The sequence below is a fragment of the Equus quagga genome, chromosome 20, assembly GCF_021613505.1.
Source record: "Equus quagga isolate Etosha38 chromosome 20, UCLA_HA_Equagga_1.0, whole genome shotgun sequence".
Classification (NCBI taxonomy): domain Eukaryota; kingdom Metazoa; phylum Chordata; class Mammalia; order Perissodactyla; family Equidae; genus Equus; species Equus quagga.
Genome location: NC_060286.1, coordinates 7,145,449 through 7,168,174, shown reverse-complemented (window position 1 = coordinate 7,168,174; position 22,726 = coordinate 7,145,449). Strand labels below are relative to the sequence as shown.

The following is a 22,726-nucleotide window of genomic DNA, read 5'->3' as shown; positions in this document are numbered from 1 at the left end:
CCCAGGCCAATGAAGCGGAGCATGCCAACTTAACTGCTGCACCACCAGGCCAGCCCAAGAAAGGGATTTCTGGCCTCCTGAAATGCCTTTGCTACTTGAAAATATGAACAAAAAATCAAGTGAGTAAAATCATGAGCAGCCAGCATCAAGACAGCCCTGTGACCCCTGCCTCATGGTATTCACACTCTTGAGTGTAAATACCCTCCCAGGCTGAAACAGGGTTGTTTCAGAGTTAACAAATAAAATATAGAAGTGACAGCAATGTCACTTTCATAGTTAGATTATAAGAGGTCCTTCAGCTTCTGGTTCTCCCTCTCATCACTAACTCTGGGAAAAGTCACGTCGTCAGTAGCCCTATGGAGGGTCTACCAGGAGGAACTGAAGCATCCTACCAAGAGCCACATGAATGACCTTGGAAATAGATACTCCAGTCCCAGACAATGGCTTCAGGGAACCTCACGAGAGACCACGAGCTAGAATCACTCAGCTAAGCCACTCTCAGATTCCTGACCCTCAGAAGCTATGTAAGATGTTTCCTGTTTTAAGCCACTAAGTCTGGGATACACAGTAATAGATAACGAGTACAAATAGTAATGCTAAATAATAATATCTCTTCCTCTTGGACTAACAGGTGTATTATAAAAATGCCCAAGTTCAATCCCATGAAATTCATGCTGTACAAACTCCACATACTATCAAATCAGAAGCATTTCGTACAAAAATCCATAGTATTTATTACCTATCAGATAGCAAGATTAAAAAAGTAATAATGCCCAATATCAGCAAAGATGTGTGGCAATAAGAATTCCCATACATAGTTGTTGGGAGCATAATCAATACAACCTTTTTTGAGACAAATTGGGCAATATTTATCAAAATTTCAAAGTCACTTATAAGGCCTCTCCTAGGCATTTACCCTATGGTTTGCCTGTTACATCTTATGATATACCAGCATAAGTGCTCAAAGAGACAGACAGACAGATACACAGGTAGATAGATGGATGGATGGTTACTATATTGAAAATCTGGAAATCTAAATATTCATCAAAAAATTTTGGTTACATCAATTATAACCGAAGAGTGGACTACCCTCCAACTGTTAAAAATAAAGAGGAAGACGTATACATACTGATTCAGAAAAGATACCCAAGATACACACAATGAAAAGAGGATGCATTTATAATCCGATTTCCATGAGAGAACATGATAACGAGTTCATATTAAGAAAATTACAATAGAGTCACCATAATTAAAGCTCTATTTTCACATCTTATGGTCTCTTGAAGTCACTTAAAGATAATCATTATTGTGCAAGTCTTTTATAGCAAGCCAAATAAATCCTGTCTTAATCTCATTTTTGCTTAGCACCCATACCATCCACAAATAATGATAATATGATAGCTAATATATACTGAACAAATACTGTGACAAAAACTCTACTAAACAACTCCAAATATTTTACAGACTGCATTTACTCCTCAAACACTGTAACACAGAGCACTGCTACCTCTACTGCACAGATAAGAAAGACGCGGCACAAGCAGTTAGTCATTTGCCCAAAGCTACAGAGCCTAAAAGTGTAAAGAATTCAAAACCAGAAATGTGTTCTCTTAGCCAATACCCTATAGTTTATTATCCGTTTTCTTCATATTTCAAGTCAAAAAAGGACTATAAAATGTTGTCTATATCTAACAGGTTAGCAAATAAACCAAAATAAATGCAATACCAGAATGATTTAAACAATTCTTAACTCTTATGAGAAAACAAAAAGGACTGAAGATACAACAAAAGCAATTTCTATTTAAAAATAAGTATTTTATAATTGCCTAATAAAAATACCATTTATTCTACTGAAATCATATAATCTTCCCTGACTGGCTAATTTCTACTAGGCAGAAATTTCTAGTAATCTCTTCCAGTAAATTACATCTAATATCCTTCCAAAAAAGCAAATTTCCTTTCCCTGAGCACCAACTGTAACAACCTGATACAGGAAAATGAAGAGAAAGTGAACAAAATCTCTCTAAAAACCTAAGAGTCTATATACAATGTTTGGCTCACTTCCCTTTTCCATGTATTCTACTTGATTACTTTTACCTTATTCCTAATCTTAAACCATTCAATCACAGCTCTACTGTATTTCCTTTGCTGGATAAAGCAAGGAAAAATAAAGTAAGTTAAATAAATTCCATTATAATCATTATAACTACAACTAATCATAAAATTTACGCTTTTCCAAAGACCTTTTCTACCATACTGTAGATCATCCATCATTTTGTCTCTCTAAGAAACCCCAGAGAAACTACAGGAATATAATACATGCTCACCACAATATAGCACCTTACATCCAAAGTGCTGTATAGAACCACCCTCAGTGAACCACATCTGACCATAAAAATGTGGCAAGAAAAACTAGGACCAATTTCTGCACTTATTCTTCAAAATACACAAACTCAACTGCCCTCTTTCCCCTCCCCCCCCCAAAATGGACGTTCCCGACTCAGACATCCTGTGTTCCAATTCTAGCAGGGCCCACTTAATAAGCGACTACGCAGTCTCGGTTTCCTTCCCTGTGAAATGGGAATGATACTAGGTCCTACTTCCTGGGACCGTTGTGAGAATGAAGAGAGAGAATTCATGGTAAGTCCCTTAGAACAGTGCCTGGCACATAATGTGCTCTCGATAAATGCCAGCCATTATTATATCTCCAAAATTAACTGCCTAGAGTCTGGATTTCTCCCTTTTAGTGATGAGAATCTAACCAAACTCAATCAGAACAAGTGGGCATATAGATGGCGTTTTCAAATTAATTCATACAATAAACAGCAGCAGTATATACTCGAGTAATTTGTTTTCATAGCACTTCTCGTTCTTTTTAATAAAAATATTTCGCGTGAAATTAAACACTCCGATCCCCCACGCTTTTAACCAGCGACACGTCTGGACCCCAGCTGACAAGACAGCCTGGAAAGACAGCCGAGATTTTCATCAGCTACGGAGGAGGAAACCTGACAAACTGCTGGGTACCACATCTGGGAACCAGGAGTCCGAAGCAGGCCAGAGCGGCCACAGTCCGTTTACAGAAACAACCTTACCCTGTCCCATTTTCCTCCCCAGTGTCGAAACCAACGACGCGCTTTTCTGCCCCGGGCCGAGGCCAAGTATGTCCCGGCCCTCTCCTCCACCCTGCGCGTCTCACCCCCATGAACCCAGCCTCCCGACTCACAGAGTGTGTCCGCACACATTCACCATCAGCTTCAAGGAGGGGTTCCGGTATTTGGTGGTCTTACACCGGGGGCAGCCCTGATCGTCCATGGCGCCTTCTCTCTGTCCTAGGAACTCTCTCTGAGGCTCGCTGCAGCCGCAGCAGCAACCGCAGCCACTCCAAGCCCTCTCAGAACCGACGCCAAGCAAGTTCCTACCAACAGGCACTTGGCTGGGCCGGTCCCTTTGTGAATGAGCACCGGCCGGGGGACGAGGCACTGCAGCACAAACGTTCCGGCAGCGAGTTTTCCGGTCTCGCCGCGGGGACTCGGTTTTAGCTTCTGTAGGCGGGCGCTATACGTTGGATTTCGGGGGAGGGCTTTTACAAAGGGAAACTGTACACAAAGCCTCAACTCTAGGCTCCTAGCTGTACTTTTCAAGTAACTGTGTCACAATTAGGAACATAGATTCCATCTTGTTCTGTCTGGAAACATTCCCATGGTTTCAAACATTTACGGCCTTTGTACATATTCGATAATTCAGACTAGTATTTTCTTTTGAACACTTTGATAGCCTGTGCTTTATACTTCTCCTTTATAATTGTGCAGTCATGCAAGCACAGAAAACACTATGCATTCGCAGATATAAAGTTTGGAAAAGTTATCTAGAATGAGAGTCTGCAAACAACTCTAAATATTACAGATTCTCACTGAATGTCAGAATATTTTTATAAATAATATCTGGCATCTGCTCGCTTTCTTCAAGACTGTCAAGTGTGCTCAATAGTGTCCCCTGGCCCTAATACCTCTTACTACTCCCCATTAAAGACAATATTTATTTCCCCAAATACTGGAGAATCACACAAGAATATACATTTTGTTTCAGCAATTCTAAGATCTGAGAGCCTGAATCTCTTTGGAAATTGTAAGCCACATTCACTACATTTATCAAGGCTGCAAAGTGAAGTCTGTAACCAGCTCTATTAGACAAACTCCCACTGTAAGGGATACATCTTATTCATCTCCATAGCCAGGATTTGTTGATACTTATTGAATAAGTAAATGAAGAATGAATGGATGACCATCAAAGTGGTGTAATGTGAAAATTTTTTATGCCAAGCATTATCTTGTAATCTGACCCAAACTCCATCAGAAGTGGGCATGCAAAGTTCTTCTAATTAAGCCATCCAATGGATACCAGCTGTATACACTCTTAGTAATTTTAAGTTTTTATAGCACTTTTGCTCTTTTCGATAAAAAACATAAAAAAAGAACATTCCAGCTCCCCGCTTTTTTAAACAGTGAACAGTGGGCAACCCACAGTGTGGAAATACAGTTGGGATTTCCATGGGTTACACAGAGGGAACCTGACAAACAGCTGGATACCACATCTGAGAACCAGCAGACCAAAGCAGACTACAACAGTGCACGACCTTATATTAGTATATAGACATCAGGGAGTCACCTAATAAATAATTAATGTCATCTTCTTGATCATAATATTGTTCATTACAGGAGCTAACCAAACGTAAATTTACTAAAACAGGCAACACCAAATGCTGTGATGACCTGGAGACTTACTGAAAGCGACCCTTCCAAACCAGTCCCATGACTCACAGAGAAGCTCTCTAACAATAAAGGCAACTTTTAGGATCTTTATATTTTAACAGAACAAGAAACTTTTGATGAAAGAATGAATGTGGTCAGTGAGAAAATAAAATTTTTAGCCAATACTACATTGAGAAGTCATCCATTAACTTGGCATTATTATTACCACCAGGACACTTTTAAACATGTCTTTGAAAAGGAGACTCCAACCACTTTGTGAAGTGAATTGCTTTGCCCTTCTTCCAAACCTTGAGATCAAGGCAAAGAAAGCACTGAAGATTGTGAAAGGAAACACTGCTACCGGCTTTATCCTTTTCTTAGGTTGGAAACTACTATCAGAGATGCATAGTAACAACAGCTGATTTGGAACTCTATCCGATAAGCCCTGATAGAGCGAGAGGCGGTAGAAAATATCACTTATAGATTTGGCCGCTGGCACCAAGAGAGCTGGATTCAAGTGCTGGCTTCATCATTTACTAGCTACATGACCTCCGGCCTCAGTTTTCCCAACTATACGTTAAGGATAATATTGGTAAAGATTAAATGAGATATTTCATTTAAAGTGCTTAACACAGTACCTAGCACAGAGTATGAGCTCAATAACTGTCAGCCATTATTAACAGTAGTATGAGTATTATTAGCAGTAGTAGCCTCTCAGAGGCAGTGTAATGTAATAGGAAGAACCTGGCCTTTTAAATCAGACAGACCTGTTTTTGAGCCAAATGTCTTAGCCTCCCTTACCTCAGCTTCCTTCCTCCGGATAATACACTTCACAGGGTTGTTGTAAAGATTAAATTACATAACATGGGCATATATAGAGGCCCCACTACAATGCTTCATCCACAATAGAAACTCTGACATGTACACCATTATTATTGGTGGGGTTCACTAACATACCACGGTCAGAAAGCTTTGAGGAGGAAAGCACTGACAGCACCAGACTTCTAATTCAAATGGAACCTTAGCCTTTGTAAAAACCACCGAAATATCAAATTTCCTACATTTCTGAAGACAGCTGCATCCCAACAGTGGACCAATTGAGCCCATTATTTCTCTTCCCAAATCTCCTCATTCCCATCTGAGTTAACAGCAGATTCTACTTCCCTGGGGCAGTGTTTCTCAAATGCAGACCCTCCTTTCCAGCCCCAAGGCTATGGACCCAGGCTGGGCTTTCCTCATCCGCAGGGAAGATTTACTGTTTTGTCCCTTGAGGAAGGAGAGCATCCCTCCCCCTTCTTATGGAAAACAGCTCCTGCCCCACAGGCCTACGGTTCTAATGGGCCTGCCAATCACAATGCTGGCCCTCTCGCCTAGGGGTTGACGTCCAACCCTTACTGGACCAATCAGAGATCTTCTCTAGAATTTTTCAAATTGGCAGTAAGGGAAAAGCAGCAGAGCCTCTTTAATGAAGCTAGAAAATGTAAGCTGGGAACTACTGGGAGCCATGTGTCAAGGTTCTGGGGAAAGACCCCTTTTAAAGACTAAAACCAACTTGATGAGAGGCAGAGGGGAGTGAAATGGGACAAGAGGTCTTCAAGTCCAACCAGCTGCATTCCTGTTCTTCACATTGTTTGGTATCATGATCCAATAAATTCATCTTTACATCTAGGCCAGTTCAAGTGCGGTTTCTGTCTCCTGGGGAAATTCATATCACTGCAAAAAAGCAAGAATGCTGCTACACCTTGGAGACGACCAGAACCTGATGGTTCTGGTTCGCTCAGTCTCTGCTCGGATCTCTTCCCTCCACTGTCACCCATGAGACTCACTCATTGGGTCGCCTTCCCTCACACCTGCTGCTCATCAGCGTCCTCCCCGAACAGATAGCCTCATCACTGAGAACTCCCAAGCATTACATCTAAGGCTTCTTCTACCACTCTTACCTCTTTCTGCAAGTTTGAAAAACCCCAGAAAAGCCGGTCCGGTGGTGCAGAGGTCAAGTTCACACATTCAGCTTCGGTGGTCAGGCGTGCGCCGGCCCAGATACCGAGTGCAGACCTATACACCACTCGTCAAGCCATGCTGTGGCCGGCGTCCCACATATAAAATAGAGGAAGTTGGGCATGGATGTTAGCTCAGAGCAATCTTCCTCAGCAAAAAGAGGAGGATTGGCAGCAGATGTTAGCTCAGAGCTAATCTTCCTCAAAAAAAAAAAAAAAACAAAGAAAAACCCCAGAAAAGAATTCTGATTGTTTTGGTTTGTGGTAATTGCCCATCCCTGGACCAACTGACTGCGGCCATGATTATTACACACAGATAAAGCCACGGTACAGGGACCACTGTGTCTACCACACCACAGCAAACAGAGCATTTCATTCAAAGTCCTTCATAATTTGTCCCCAACATGCCTTTTAAGTTAATCTCCCACGACATACCTACATAACGCCCACACTCCAGACACACTGAATTACTCGATATATTCAGAAATATACCACACACCTTCATGGCTCCATGCTTTACTCATTTTGTTCCCTCTGCCTCTAATAAACTCTATCCTTGTCCTCTTAAAATTCTTGTCCTTAAAGGCCCAGCTAAAAATCCACCCCCCATTGTTCTCCTCATCTCAAAATTAGTCTCTTTATCCTCGCTATTCTCATACTCCATGTTGTATTTACTTGTGAATATGTCTTATCTCCCCCACCACATTTTAAGCTCCTCAGGGTCAGAGACCCCAATATATTCATCTTTCTATCCTTCAGTACCTAATGGAATACTCTGTACTTAATCAGGACTCAATAAATGTTTGGAAATGAATGATCCTTCAGAAATGTTGACTACCTATCATCAACCATTGGTCCGTAAATAACAAGGGAACACCTCCTCAACCTGGGAGATTACTTTAGAACTCAACTTCCTTAATAGTACCAGTATATAAGCTTTCTGAAATAGAAAGAACCCACCAAGATACAATTACATGGCCTTCCCTCTGTGTTTTAGACAGCTAGTCAGCCTTCAAAAAGGAAATCTCCATTCTCGGTAGCAACACCATTAAATATATTCAAGCAAAGTATAACATTTTGTGCTGAAGCAGATTTTCTTCAATACAGTAAAATGGTAAAAGAGTTCCATACACTCCCATCACTATGTTCAGGCAGGAAGGAAAAGATACAGAAACAAGCAGCTCAGTTTTCACTCTCACACAAATCCAGCATCAACTCTGTTTTCTCAAATCGCAACACAACCTTAAACTGCATATCAGCACAGCTGACTCAGTGTTCAGAGCATGGCAGACATAGGAAGAAGAAGCAGGTATTCACCAATTTTACAAATCATTTGGCAAAACTATTGGTCTGAGATTAATTCCACACACCCTCAAGTCTGGTGTTCCATTCCAATGTAGCTGACCATGTTTGAACGAGGACTTCTAGTCCTCTTTGAACTGCTGCCAGAAGGAGCGAGGTACAGCCTGCTAAAGGAATCCGGAGTCTGGTGTTGGATTTCATTTCTGGTCCTACAGGAATCTCATCCTGGAGCTATAGAACACCAGTGTAGCTACAGGCTAGAGATATCATAAAAAGCCACTGCTGCTTCGATATAATCTGTTGAACTTGGTGCTCTGAAGGGAAATATACAGAAGACATGCTGAAATCCAATACATGGTTTTCCAAGTCAATGCACTAAATTTGATTGATAATAAGCCTGAAGAAGACTCCTATGACCTGAACTTGGATAGCCCCATCATATGCCAAATGAATTTTCATTAGGTATATACAACTGAAAAGTTTCCCACTTTGCACTATTAGGAGGAAGATGATAAACATTTAACAAAGATTAATTATGTGTCAGGTGCTTTTTGGCACATCTTATCTCATTCAATCCTCACAACAATCCTGTCCACTTTTTATAGTCAACTGGCTAATAAACAGCAGAGCTAGGATTAAACCTATGTCTGATCCCCAAATCCACATCCTTTCTACTAAACCCCGCTACTTCCTGTCCACTTTGCTCTGATAAAAAGCTTAAAAATTCAAGGAACTAAATGCAATGTGATATCCTGGATTGGATCACGGAAGAAAGGACACACATTAGTGGAAAAACTGGTGAGTCCAAATAAAGTCTATAGAGTTTAGCTAATAATACTGCACCAATGCTAACTTGTTTGCACAAATGTATCTTTATAATGTCAGATGTTAACATTAGGTAAAACTAGGTAAAGAGCAGTTGGGAACTCTCTGTACTCTTTCTGTGACTTATTTGTAAGTCAAAATTATTCTAAAATTAAAAGCATATTTTTAAAAATTCAAGGAAGTTATGACTCTCAAATATTGTCCTAAAGCTCAATACCTAACTAGGCATTTCCAATAAGGTGGAAAACACAAGGTCTTTTCAAAGATTATTAATTGTAAAAAAAAAGAGTCGTCAGTGCTGGTTTCAATAGGGTAGTACAAAAGCAAGTTAAGTCCCAAATCAAATGACATCTTGGTTGACCAGCAATAAAATGCAGCCTGTCCACGAAAAAGAAAACCTCACTAAGCTGATCGTGAGGGCAGGTGACCTAAACAGCTGCTTTATAATATGCTGAAGTAGGCAGTTGTGGGTAATTGGGAAGCAGAAACAATACAAGGCCACCAGAAGTAAAGGTCAGGATGATGTCATTCAAATGTTGGATTTTAAGAAAGAGCAGCAGCAGGCGGAGACGAGACGGGTTCATCCTCTTTTGAGTTAAGACCTCATGCAAACCACAAGGAAAAAGAGAAAACTGCCAACAGCAGCAGACTCCACCCCCAGGCACTTCACCTCAAACCAAAGGGCAGTCTTCTCTCTGTCTATGCTGTGGGAAGGGCTGTCCATCCTGCAGTGAACTCTTCCAAGACACTTGTACATGGAGATGGTGTTTCGACAAAGAATATCATCTCCAAAGAACTATTCATACACTTACATAAAAAAATGACCATATAGAAGACTTAAATTTCCATACTGTTCTTGTAATCTAAAGCTTAGATCTCTTCTGCCCTACTCACCCGGGGTAAACCTATGGTTATATATTCCATATGCTTAGTGGCATCATTTTCAACGCAGGCTGCCAGCCCTCCTGGTGACTTCAGGTTAAACAGGCGTTTTGAAGGCTTCTTGTGTCTGTCTTCTCAGTGAGCTGTTTATGCTGCTCATTTTAAGGTTTTCAAGCATTTTTCTCCCTTTGGAATTTTAATTTACTGTAAATGCTTCCCCCTTAGAACATTCCCTAGTGCCATTCCGTTCTTGACCCTTTTCAATTCAAAATCCTTGATAAAGACATTGGAAAGGGGGGCAAAGGGGGAGATATCAGGAACCTTCTGAATTGTCTTTGAAATTTCGTCATCTGGATGCTGAGGGTGGATTCTTTGTTAAGAGTTTAGCATCCAGACCTTAAGGCCACACAATTAATATTCCCTCTGGAATGCACGGACTCTCTTTGAAAGAGTCTGTTGTCCAGTTTTCAGGCCACCCTGGGTAATTTCCCGCCTAGGAGCACGGCCTGAAAAGAATGTCGGTGTTTTCCTTCAGGTATAGGTGCCTGGGGGTCAGGGGGAGAGGGAACGGCAAGGGGTGGAGTGGGAGGCGGGTGATCGACAGGGATAGAAACGGTGTCTCCTCCTCCCTCTGAACGCGAAATAGCCAATGAGGTGGCGCGGCCGGGCCGGCCGGGCCGCCAGTGCCATATAGTATGCAGCAACCCGAGGAGTCACGTTGGGGGAACGGCAGAAAGCAGCTATCCTTTTACACTACTTTGCTCTAGCAGCTATCTTAATGGTGACTGCGTGGCCGGGGGGAAACCTGATCGGCCAGATCCAGCCGAAACCAGGAGGGAGGGAGTGGGCTTTCCGGAGGGGGGGAGGGGGGAGGGAGACGAAGAAGGAGGAGTAACAGAGGGGGAAAGAAAGAGGAAAAGAGTGCGAGGGAGTGAGGGAGGGAGGAAAATAAACAACAAAAAATGTCCTCTTCCTCCCCCACCGGGCAGATTGCAAGTGCGGCGGACATCAAGCAGGAGAATGGGATGGAAAGCGCCTCGGAAGGGCAGGAGGCGCCCCGAGAAGTGGCGGGGGGCGCGGCGGCGGGGCTGAGCCCCCCGGCTCCAGCCCCTTTCCCCCTGGAGCCGGGGGACGCCGCGGCCGCCGCCGCCAGGGTGAGCCGAGAGGAAGGGGTGGTGGCGGCGGCGGCCGGAGCGACGGCGGATCAGGTACAACTCCACTCGGAACTTCTGGGCAGGCACCACCATGCCGCGGCCGCCGCCGCCGCGCAGACCCCACTGGCCTTCTCGCCCGACCATGTCGCCTGCGTCTGCGAGGCGCTGCAGCAGGGGGGTAACCTGGACCGCCTGGCCAGGTTCCTGTGGTCCCTGCCCCAGAGCGACCTGCTACGTGGCAACGAGAGCCTGCTGAAGGCGCGGGCGCTGGTGGCCTTCCACCAGGGCATCTACCCCGAGCTCTACAGCATCCTCGAGAGCCACAGCTTCGAGTCGGCCAACCACCCGCTGCTGCAGCAGCTCTGGTACAAGGCGCGCTACACCGAGGCCGAGCGCGCCCGCGGCCGGCCGCTGGGCGCCGTGGACAAGTACAGGCTGCGCAGGAAATTCCCCCTGCCCCGCACCATCTGGGACGGCGAGGAGACGGTGTATTGTTTCAAGGAGAAGTCGCGCAACGCGCTCAAGGAGCTCTACAAGCAAAATCGCTACCCTTCGCCCGCCGAGAAGCGGCACCTGGCCAAGATCACCGGCCTCTCCCTCACCCAGGTCAGCAACTGGTTCAAGAACCGCCGGCAGCGCGATCGGAACCCCTCGGAGACCCAGTCCAAAAGGTGAGCGCCAACTTTCCTCCTCCTCCCCCTTCCTCTCCCCCACCCCCTTCCCAGCTTTCTTTTCCTCCAAGTGCTCGCAAACATGGCGCTTACCTTCCCCACCAGCCTGGTCCGGCTGCCCACCTCTCCCCGCCCCCCACCTCTCTCCCCGGTCGGGGTGGGGGTGGGGGGCAGCAGTGGTGAGGGGCGGGGGAGCCTGCCTCCTTACCCTCCCCCTCCTCCCCCCAGAAGTTTCTCGTCGCCCGCCCTGGTCTCAGTCCCCGCCCCCACCTCGGCTGGTCACTGCTGCCCGGTTTCCCACCCCCATCCCGCTGGCTTTGAAGCTGCCACTCTCTCCCGGGTTCTGGCGGGTTGAAGGAGCGTGCAGAGGCGCCGGGAAGGCCGCTCTCGCTGCCGCCCGAGGCCGGCGGAGGGTGCCAGCGCCGGCCGGGGGCTGCAGCGCCGCGGGGTCCCACCGGCCCGGGCGCGCACGCGCTGCCCGACCCGCAGGGTTCGGCTGCCCCGGGGCCCGCGCAGGAGGTCGCCCTGGCCGCTCTGGAGGGAGGAGAGTGTTGGTGGGGGCGGGTGGCGCAGAAGGGGGTCCGGGGACGTCGAGGTTTTATATGACAGAGTTAATCATTCACCGTGCCCGCTGTGCGTCCCTGCGCGGCCGCGGCAACGTGGGGTGTTGGTGCGGCTCGGCTCTGCCGTGTTTTGAAACCTGATTCTGAACTCCTTCGGGTCGGATTTCAGCGCGGCTGGGGTAACGGGGCTGGAGGGCTGCTTCCTCGGCCCCCGAACACGGCGTGGCTCCCTCCGGGTACCGGGGGGAGGCGAGGGGGAGGGACACAGGCTGGCAGAAGGCGGACAGCAGGAAAGGAGTGATGACGCTATCAACTCCGCATCTCCTGGAGCGCCCACCCTGGCGGGTCTGAACTTTTTGACTGGCAGGTTTATTTCCCCAACTGGTCGAAAATATCGTTTTTTCTCCACCTCTTTTGTGCGTCCTCCCGCGTCAGACACCTGGGCTGTGTGTGTGTCTGTGTGTATTGTTGGGCAAAGTAAAGTAAGGAGAAGGTCGCCTAAAGAGATGGTGTCTCCTGCCCCGCGGGGATAGGAGAGAAAGAATCCGAAACCAGCTCGAAGGTTCTGCTCAGGGAAGGAATCTGGGAGCTGGGGAGCCCGCCCGGGCCAGTGAAGGTGATCGCTGGGCACATTCCAGAGCCGGCTGTGGCCCGCCCCTGCCGCTCCTGCCCCTGCGCTCCTGCTGGGGCCCGACGGCTCCGGCGTGCCTCGCCCAGAACAGCGAGGGAAGAGCTGTGCCAGAGCCGGGCCCCGCGGTAACCAAAACAGACGCGCCCTGCGACCTGCCTGCACCCTCCCGCTGACTTGCGGGGACACCCAGAGGGGGCGCATTGGTAACGCCATGCCACCTGCCCCCGCGCCCGCTTGTGGCCGCCGATCCCGTCGCTCGGAGCCCGGACGGAATCCGCGGGGCAGAGTGGGGAGTGGGCGCGGCGCGCAGGCCAGCTGCCCTGCAGCCTCCGCTCCTCAGCCAGGCGCGTCCCCCGGGGCTCCCTCGCCACACTCTGCCTGCTTCTCCTCCCTCGACTCCACACCCCCCGCCCCCAGCCCAGTTGCCTGGTCTAGGCCCCTCTCCGGATCTACCTCCCACCCGCACCCCCGGTGAGTCACCCTCGCAGACGGCGACGGCGGTTCAGCCTCAGCTCGTAAATCAAAGTGCTTTCTGCGCTCCTGGCCCTGCAGCCCAAAGCCCGGGTAATCCCCTCCCCTCGGCATGAAAGCAGTCGGACCGCCGGGCACTGCGGGGATGTCGGATCCTCTTCTGGGCCGAGTCCCGCCGCGCTTCCAAACTGCCTCTGTCCTACTCCCCTTTCTCCCTGCCCGGCCCCAGACCAAATGGGAAACCCCCACCACTGCTCCTCCCCGGATTTGGTGTTTCCCCCTGAGTCCGCGAGCTGAGGAACGCAGGCCAGCGGAAGGACCGAGGGTGCTGGGGAAGGAGCCCGACAGTTACAAGGCCGCTGAGTGACCCCCACCCTTTCCCTCCCACCTCCCCAGGGCACTGGATGGTGTGTGTTAAATAGGCCCCTATGGCTTCCTTTGGATTCAAAGGCGACTGCACATAACAGTTCTTGGGTTGAAAGTGCCTTTCCTACATCAAGGACAGCCACTTTGTTGAATGAGAGAGTTGTCAGGCTGGTGGAGTAGAAGTTTGGGAGCAGGTGAGAAAATGATCTCTTAACTAACTGGCAAAGAAAACTGAAGACCTCCCACCTCCTGCTCCTTTGGCAGTTTCATTTACCTCCAAAATCACACTAATCTGAATTGGTTAGAGGGGAGGAGAGGCGTTCCTAAACATGAAAGACTGACCACCTCATTTAATGAGTTTTTGTCTATGCTACAGGCAGCAGCATATTTAACAGTAAGGAAATAACTTCAAAGTTATAAAAACATATATACAGTTCTCCTGTAAGTCCTATTAGCTGAGTTTACGTCTCTCAGATCTCTGGACTTGCCCTGAATTTGTTAGTAGTAAAAATTATCGGGATACGAGAGTTCCGCTTCCCAGATTCTCTCTCCCGTCAGAATCTGCTGAAGGGCCTCATAGCTTAAATAGGACTAGAAGACTTCCTGCTGTGCTTTCCTTAAATACTGCCCTTAGTGGGGTTAGAGGCTGGTTTTCCAAACAAATGGCACTGTGTAGAATGTCATCCCCCTGACCTGACTGTTGATTTCCCTCTTTATACAGTGAGTCAGATGGCAATCCCAGCACTGAAGATGAATCCAGCAAGGGCCATGAGGATTTGTCTCCTCATCCACTCTCCGGTTCTTCCGATGGTGTCACCAGCCTCAGCCTTTCCAGTCACATGGAGCCAGTTTATATGCAACAAATTGGAAATGCTAAGATATCATTAAGCTCTTCTGGAGTTTTGTTGAATGGAAGCTTGGTACCTGCAAGTACTTCACCTGTCTTCCTTAATGGTAATTCTTTCATTCAGGGACCCAATGGAGTTATCCTTAATGGATTGAATGTGGGAAATACACAGACAGTGTCATTGAACCCACCAAAAATGGCATCCAACATTGTGAGCAATGGTATATCCATGACTGACATACTGGGGTCTACCTCCCAGGATGTGAAGGAGTTCAAAGTCCTCCAGAGTTCTTCAGCTAACTCAGCAGCCACCACCTCCTACAGCCCCAGTGCCCCTGTGTCCTTCCCAGGGCTGATACCCAGCACTGAGGTAAAAAGAGAAGGCATTCAAACAGTGGCTTCCCAGGACGGAGGCTCTGTAGTGACTTTTACTACACCCGTGCAGATTAACCAGTATGGCATTGTCCAGATCCCCAATTCCGGAGCAAACAGCCAGTTCCTTAACGGGAGCATTGGATTCTCTCCACTGCACCTGCCTCCTGTTTCAGTGGCAGCTTCACAAGGTAAAAGTCATTTAGTACCATAATGCACCAGTGAATGTTTTAGCCAGCTGCTGTAAATGACGCATTTGGTGAGAGCTGTAGATTGATGTTACTGTTAAGGGAACGTATTGGCTGCCACAGCTGCAGAATAGCCGTGATTTGTTTCTCCTTCTTCACAACACCCATGTAATACCCACCTTGCTTGGTTCCCTGGCATCATAGGAATGGGCTTTCATTTTCCTAACAACTGTATGGAAAAATACAAGTCTTGCCAGTTCTACAATTATAGAAATATGATAAGTCAATTGGTGCTTACAAAATAACCCATTGCTTGACATTTTAAAATTAAAAATTAATAGTATTGCTAAGAACACAAAATTAGTCGAGCAATTGGTAAGAATGTGTACACTTTACCAAAGCATTATTTATTTGACCAAAAAGTTTTAGAAGAGCAAGCTAAAACGACTGGATCAATTGTGTTTGATTTGTGTTCCTCCTATAATTAAGACTAACAGACCTAAAGGAAAATCAGGAATATATGATTGGGTGTCTATTGCTCTGCATGTATACTGGTCCCCTAAATGTGTGGGTTTATTTGTAAAGGCAACTGTAAGCCTTATTTTATATGTTTGTGGCTTTACTAAAGGTGATCTACCAAAGAAAGTAGTCTGAAATTCAGGAAAGCTGTGGCTGACGTGCCAGTTCTTCACTGACTTGAAGCCAGTCTGGATGGCTCTGTGTCGTTTTCTCTATATAGAAACAGGAATGGTTAGAATGGCAGTGGAGATCACATAGGCCTTCGAATTCAGAAGTGGGAGATGTTAATGCATGTTTGCCTTCCTGTAAGCAAATCTAAGTCTAGATTTTTACCAAAACAAAGTAACTAATTGTTTGCCTTAAAGATCAGCTTCCTGTACAATGGTTTTTATCAAAAGAAAAAAATATCAATATATGCACAACTCTTTTGGGTCTGCAGCTATGGTCAGCTTCAGCCTGTTTGAGGCATTAAGGGAAAAATTGTGGAGTAAGTTTCGTTCTGTACATTTGTTTCTCTTTAGGTAAAGTGGTAGTAAAACCATTGCAGGACAAATAGTCCTGCAGCGTTTATTTCTTCATTGATTCAGATTATGGAAAAGATTAAGCTAAGTCACTATCTGACATAGGGCAAAAATATGAAAGCCACCAGGAAAGCCAGAGTACTTAGTTTTATAATAATTTAGTGTGGATCTATCCCCTTTTCTCTCTTTAGGAAATTTCTAAACAGAAGGTAACATTTTAAAGACAACAAATGTGAGCAAAAACCGTGGTATAAACTTTGGGGGAGGAGAAAAGCAGAAATACTTTTCTCACATGTAACCTAGAAAAGTGCTACCGTAGAAAATTATGACAAACTAATAGTTAATTTTTTTCCCCTAGAGTTCTTTTTTGTAATAGCTAATTTTTAAAAGGGGACATTTAATATGAATAAGAATAGCATTTTTGTTAAAATAGCTAAGATCAAATGACACAGCTGTCAATCCTTAGACTGTCTGGGTGAGTTGAAGGCATAAGTTTAACCAGATGGGTCCAGGAAGCAACGTTCCTTTATGGTAATTGTATGTTGCAGCTCTCAGTAAAGCATTTGGGGATTCAGCCTTTCTTAAAAATGTCTAGACAACGTAGAATATCTTTCTATAGTTGGAATTTACATGGAAAAGCAGAATATCTACATCTTTTACTTACTTTACAACCTGAGAAAATAAGGGATTTTTCTTACCATCATTATAAAGTTATACTTTGCACCTGTACTATTTTCCAGTTGGTTTTGAAATTGTGACTGACTATATATAATTATTATGACTATATATAATTTCTACAAATTCAGAAATATTTTATGTTCAATAGCACTTGGGGAAAATGTCACATCTATTATGTTGTTTATGCCTCTATCAAAAAATAGCTAATCATTTTGTTCGAATATACACTGGCAAACAATTTCACAAACATACACACAACAAAACAAACATCTATTTTAGATATTTTTTGCTACACTTTAGCAGCCAGCAGGAATTTTAAAGCATACCTTTAAAGTTGAAGGCAAACGTTTTCAAATAAAAGCCTTTTTCATGTGTTTGGCCTGGAACAAACATTTATGTTAGCGAAGGGCCCAAACATACATAGAAGTGTTTTTCTTAACACCAATAGTTCCATGATGAGTGCTTTCTAGTGGTTAAATTTTTTTAAAGATCAAATATAGCATTTTCCTTTAAAGACATTCCTTTGCATTTACGGTGCTTAAAAATGTTTGGAAGACATAAACAGCACAGTGACATTTATCGATACAAGTGGTAATATAATCACATTTATTCTAATAATTCAAGAATGGAAATGTTTTAGGTGAATTACCTTTAACCTTGGGCTGTTTTCTCAAAATAATAAAGAGTTTACTGGACAACTAATTCAAGATCAGGGTGAACAGTCTGTCTGAGTTATTCTGTCACAAAACTCCCCCGTGTCCACCTTTCCTTCAATGGCAAGATAATTGCCATCATTTCACTGTGCCTATGTAAAGACTCCAAAAGAAGAGTTTTATCTGATATTGGGAATGCTGGGGGGTGGGGAGGAACCGGGGGTGTCCAATTTATCTACATTGTCTGAGTTACCTGATTGGAACATCTCAGCTTTCTACTTAGGTTTCTTTTTCTACTTCTGGTCTCTACAGACCATTATAATGAGAGCCTCAAAAGATACAAACCTTTTAGAGACGCATTAGCTCTGGTTCTTTATGTTAATCTGTATTTTAAAAAGCACAATTCATTGTTATTAATTCTTCCTATCATTACAACACTGAAAATTCAGAACTGGCGCAACAAAAGAAAAAAAATGTATTGAATGTTTTGTTGACTTGACATTACTTTATGGTTAGTTTGGTAAAAGTTTACAACTTGTCTGTACATGTTGACATGGTTAACTTTAAGCCCCAGGGCAACTCGTTTTATGTGGTATTTTCTCCATTTCCATTTATATTTTATGTCGCTTACTGAGCTTGTCCTGAACAAAGGCATTTTATTTGCATATGTGTATTCTAGTTCTAACTGGCAGAGCTAGCAGTAACTATCAACTGATTGAGAGTTATCAAGTGAGTAATAATGAACTAGAAACTGGACTGAAATTAGAACTTGGAAAAGGGTTTTTTTTTTCACGCTTGGTTTCTAAATCAGTAGTTTTAACTCCCACTTTATCATCAGAATTATTCGAGGAGTTAAAAATACACCTGTTCTAGGACTTACTGAGTCAGATTCTCAGGAGTGGAGCCTGGGAATCTGTATTGTAAGTGCTCAAGGTGAAGATTCTGCTGAACCTGAGAAAAATCATGTGTGCAAAACAAAAACTTTTTTCTTTCCTCATCAATTCTATCAATGGTAATCTGTACTTTATTTTTTTTAGGTAATATTTCAGTAAATTCAAGCACTTCAGATGGGAGCACATTTACAAGTGAGTCCAGCACAGTCCAGCAAGGAAAGGTTTTCTTGAGCTCTCTTGCTCCCAGTGCAGTGGTATACACTGTTCCTAATTCAGGCCAAACTGTAGGGTCTGTTAAACAAGAGGGCTTGGAGAGGAGCCTGGTATTTTCTCAGTTGATGCCCGTCAATCAGAATGCACAAGTAAATGCAAACCTGTCTTCGGAAAATATCTCCGGGAGTAGCCTCCATCCACTGGCCTCCTCGTTAGTTAATGTATCCCCAGCTCAAAATTTTTCCCTGACTCCCCCTGCCCTCCTAAATCCTGCCGAGCTGAACACTGACATTGCTGATAGCCAGCCAATGTCTGCCCCTGTGGCTAGCAAACCTACTGTGACGTCTGTCAGCAGCACCAACTATACAACTCTTCAGAACTGTTCCCTTATTACTGGTCAAGATCTGTTGTCAGTCCCCATGACCCAGGCTGCCCTTGGAGAAATCGTTCCTACGGCTGAAGACCAGGTGGGTCACCCCTCCCCAGCAGTACACCAGGATTTTGTCAGAGAACATCGTTTGGTTCTGCAGTCAGTAGCTAACATAAAAGAGAATTTCTTAACAAATTCTGAGAGCAAAGCAGCAAGTAACTTACTGATGCTGGACTCCAAATCCAAGTATGTCCTAGAGGGCATGGTCGAGACTGTCTGTGAAGACCTGGAAACAGACAAAAAAGAGCTTGCCAAGCTCCAAACTGTCCAGCTGGATGAAGATATGCAAGACTTATAAACTTTATTTCCCATTTTTCTTCTTGTTTTTGTTTTTCTGGTATCAAGGGGCAAATCTTTTCATGAAGCCCTGAGGACATAAAGCGTTTTCCCATTGAAAGGGAAACACTAGTTTTGCAAGTAAATGCATCAAGAGACTTTGGATTGATCTGCCCAAAGATCGCAGTTAAATATACAGGAGGAGAACTGCATTACTGCAGCCTTTTGGTTCATGTATGTTCTCTTTTAAATAGATGGAGACAAAAGAACAAGATGAAGTATGTCAAGTCAAAGTGTATCATTTGGTTGACTTACTATGATTCTAAGGTCAAATGGAACTTGATAGTTTTTTCAGTTAAAAATGTATACACCTAACATAGAAAATTAAAAATTGCTACAGAGCATTAGAAACAATACAATTTTTTTTGTTTACTTTTACTCCATGGGCATTGATAAGATTAAGAAGCATAAACGGTACTCCACACTATTCTAAGGGTATATTTTTTTGAATATATGCATTTGTTTTTCAACATTTTTGTGAAAGTCTTAGTTTGTCTACACATTTCCAAATGTGATTGCTTATAATTCAGTGTGGCTGAGAAAGTTTGCAACTCCACTAAAAACTCTGAAATAAACTTCAGTATGAGTGTAAATATATTAGTTCCACAACCAAGGATTTGAGTAATTACAGTGAATTTTATTTATGATGTAAATGTTTCTCTTATACTTCAGACACTATGAACTGAAAAGAAAAATGTCTTCTTACTGTTTAATTTATTTTTATTGTTTGAACAGGAAGTGAACATAGTTATTTCCAACAAAGTTTTACTTTTTGTAGGATTTTAAAAGTAATGATTTTTATCAGGAATTATTAAGGTCAATATTAATAACACTGAAACAGGAAATCTAACTCCCAATATTGGAATTTTGGTACTTTTTTTCACCTCCTTGCTCTTTATTTAGCAACTCTCTGATTCATTTAAATATGGTTTCTATAGAATTCTATGTGCCTTTTTACCTTGTGGCCTTTTTATTATTCTTACTAAGGTACAGAAGTGTCAACAGAAGCACTGATGGCTCTTTTCTACTATCTAACAGGGTTAATTTCACCACAGAATTGCTTTAAATCCAAAGAACTTAAGTTTTACTTCTATTATTATGTATAATGTTTATGATGCAAATGGATGAACAACTAATTGTTGTTGATGCTTTTCCTTACAATGAAAATAACAATAATTATAGACTACCATCAATTCTGTAGGCTATGAAAACAACCATTTTAAAGTAAACAAAGTGTATGTAAATTCTGTTGAGCAAAATTCTGTCCTTTTTAATCTTAGTTCTAAATATTTTGATACATTATGACATATGACTGTTTGCACTATATTATCATGTTCTTTAAAAGTAAATCTTTGGGTTTCTGTAAGAGGCTTGTTTGATAATGTTGTGAGCTGTGGTTATATTTTCTATCGGGACTCTGAACACAAGATGTAATAATGCAAATACATTAATGTAGTGAGTAAAGTCTCTGGTCTCTGCAAAGTGAGAGAATGATCTCTTCAGAGAGGACTTGAAGTTGTTGAACATAAAGATGTTACCACATCTTGCTTTCTTTGTGATCAGAACAAAGGGTCCACCAAGATCTCTGCATGCCCATCACCAAGCATGTTGACTAAGGGCCATAGAGGATTTAACTTTTGTTGTTATTACAAATGGAACTTGCAGGCATAGATAAAGAACCCTGTGAAGAATTCCTCTCCCATCGTTTTGGCAAAGAACTTAGATCCCATTTTCCGTGGAATTAGTGAATGTTCCTAAACTGCTGAAACTACATGTTTTTTGTTTCGTTTTTAACCAAGGCAGGCGTTTTAGAGCTCTCTTCTGCTCCACCACTGCTTGGACAGCTTGTTTTTTCTTTGGGTTTGTACTGATCATGTGACTGAGATTAATCACATGGTTCTATAGTGTAGTTCACGTGAAAATGATGTTTTCCACTTGATTGCTACAAATATCAAGAGTTTGTTAGTTATTTAAAAATACTCATCCAATAAGTGAGATGGGAAGGTTTAAAAAGTTATGTATGTTATATATATAACTAGAAAAGTTTTATATGTCTTCCAAAAATATAAGCCTCTCTTTTATTCACAGTTCTTCCTCTTTTCTCCCTTAAGAAAAAGAAAAGATAGCACAAAACTTAAGACTTACCTAGGAAACCCAGTCATAGTCCCAACATGATGTAGCTATACCCCTACAGTTACTCCAGGTAGCTACACAATATACCAGGTAACAATCAATGCACATTATAAAGAACTTATTGTTCTTTTCTATTCCTTCAGTAAAATGAGGGCCAGATGGTATGTAGCCCATATATATGTGAATGAAATAAGATAAACCCCGTGATCTCCTTGCACAGAATTGCAAATTTTTTTTGCAGTAGCAAGGGCCGGACTCAGAACTCTTGGAGTTCGTGTGGCAGAATTTCTCTTACATAAACCAATGCTTGAAGATGCTGCAAATGATCCTCTAATGATCCCCAAAGAGGAATCAGAATAGGGGTAAATAACTCTCCCTTCAAACCCCAACCTCTGCTGCTGGCTGTGGGATTTTTGGTGTGAGCCTATCTATGCACTCTATCAGCCAGAATCTGGCATTTAGCTCTTAGTTACATCTAGTAAAGGACAGTCTATTGTTTAAAGAGAAGGTGCATTTGTTCCTCAATCAAGCAAGAGCACCTGTGTTGTACTGCTTTATAGCTCATGTATATTTATAGTAATGAAAATACTGACTTGTACACATTTCAGTGCCTTTCCTGTGTTATGAAAGGCAGGTAGATGTTATAGCCATAGATAAAAACCCGTAGTTAAATTGCACACTGACCTTAAATCTCCTTGTATATGCCCTTGCATCTTGCATGTTAAAAGTTGGATTACTGGGCATGTGTGCAGCCTGCCCTGCTACATGTTAGAGAAGTGTGCATTAGTTTTTCATTCTTTACAATGTTTGACAGATCATCTCATAAAAATAAATAATTCAGGAAAACAGAGGGGGAAAGAATTACGTTTTACAAAAGATGTTTCAAAGTCTTCCTGGAACTTAGATGATAGAGTCTAACAGTTACTTTGTATCTAATTGATACATTTCATGTTAATTTAATATTACCACCATACATTTATTAATCAAAATTGTATAGCATGTAACTCTTTTGGCTTTCAGGGTTCTCAAAAAATTTTTATTCTTTTGTTGCATGTACTGTATGTTTAGACCAGTTATATACTCAATATGGTTTTACTGTGCCTTACACAAAGAGGAAATATACAGAATGTATATCATGAGGTGGGATAACAGAGTCTTTACTGCACTGTTAGGTGATGGCACATGGAGCATGTCCCAGAACATTTCTGTGCTGAATTACCCAACCAAAGAGATCTCAAGTATGTATGTTGTACTGTAATAGGGGTTTATGCCTGGACAATTAAGTGTTTTATTTGTTTTCTGAAATGATGTGAACTTATTTTTCTAAACA

General features: G+C 43.3%; 3 protein-coding genes across 4 annotated transcripts in view; 1 reads left to right on the top strand and 2 right to left on the bottom strand.

The window, feature by feature from the left end:
* The window catches only part of MNAT1 (MNAT1 component of CDK activating kinase), a 195,460-nt gene extending 192,024 nt beyond the window's left edge, over positions 1 to 3,436 (bottom strand). Inside the window, exon 1 of the mRNA XM_046647685.1 lies at positions 3,227 to 3,436. Coding sequence (XP_046503641.1) covers positions 3,227 to 3,315 — 89 coding nt within the window. The 5' untranslated portion in view covers positions 3,316 to 3,436. The remainder of the gene's footprint in view (positions 1 to 3,226) is intronic.
* Positions 1 to 13,634, bottom strand: part of LOC124231049 (uncharacterized) — a 23,221-nt gene extending 9,587 nt beyond the window's left edge. The window contains exon 1 of the mRNA XM_046647687.1: positions 11,676 to 13,634. Coding sequence (XP_046503643.1) covers positions 12,198 to 12,989 — 792 coding nt within the window. The 5' untranslated portion in view covers positions 12,990 to 13,634 and the 3' untranslated portion in view covers positions 11,676 to 12,197. The remainder of the gene's footprint in view (positions 1 to 11,675) is intronic.
* SIX4 (SIX homeobox 4) lies at positions 10,497 to 22,726 on the top strand. Of its 2 annotated transcripts, XM_046647684.1 has the most exons (4): positions 10,497 to 10,538; positions 10,747 to 11,582; positions 14,335 to 15,023; positions 18,429 to 22,726. In XM_046647684.1, exons 1-4 carry the CDS (start codon positions 10,536 to 10,538, stop codon positions 19,223 to 19,225), a joined length of 2,325 nt encoding a protein of 774 aa, XP_046503640.1. In that variant the 5' UTR covers positions 10,497 to 10,535; the 3' UTR covers positions 19,226 to 22,726. The 2 variants fall into 2 exon arrangements, with proteins under 2 accessions (XP_046503640.1, XP_046503639.1); XM_046647683.1 differs by lacking the exon at positions 10,497 to 10,538 and having other exon boundaries at positions 10,677 to 11,582.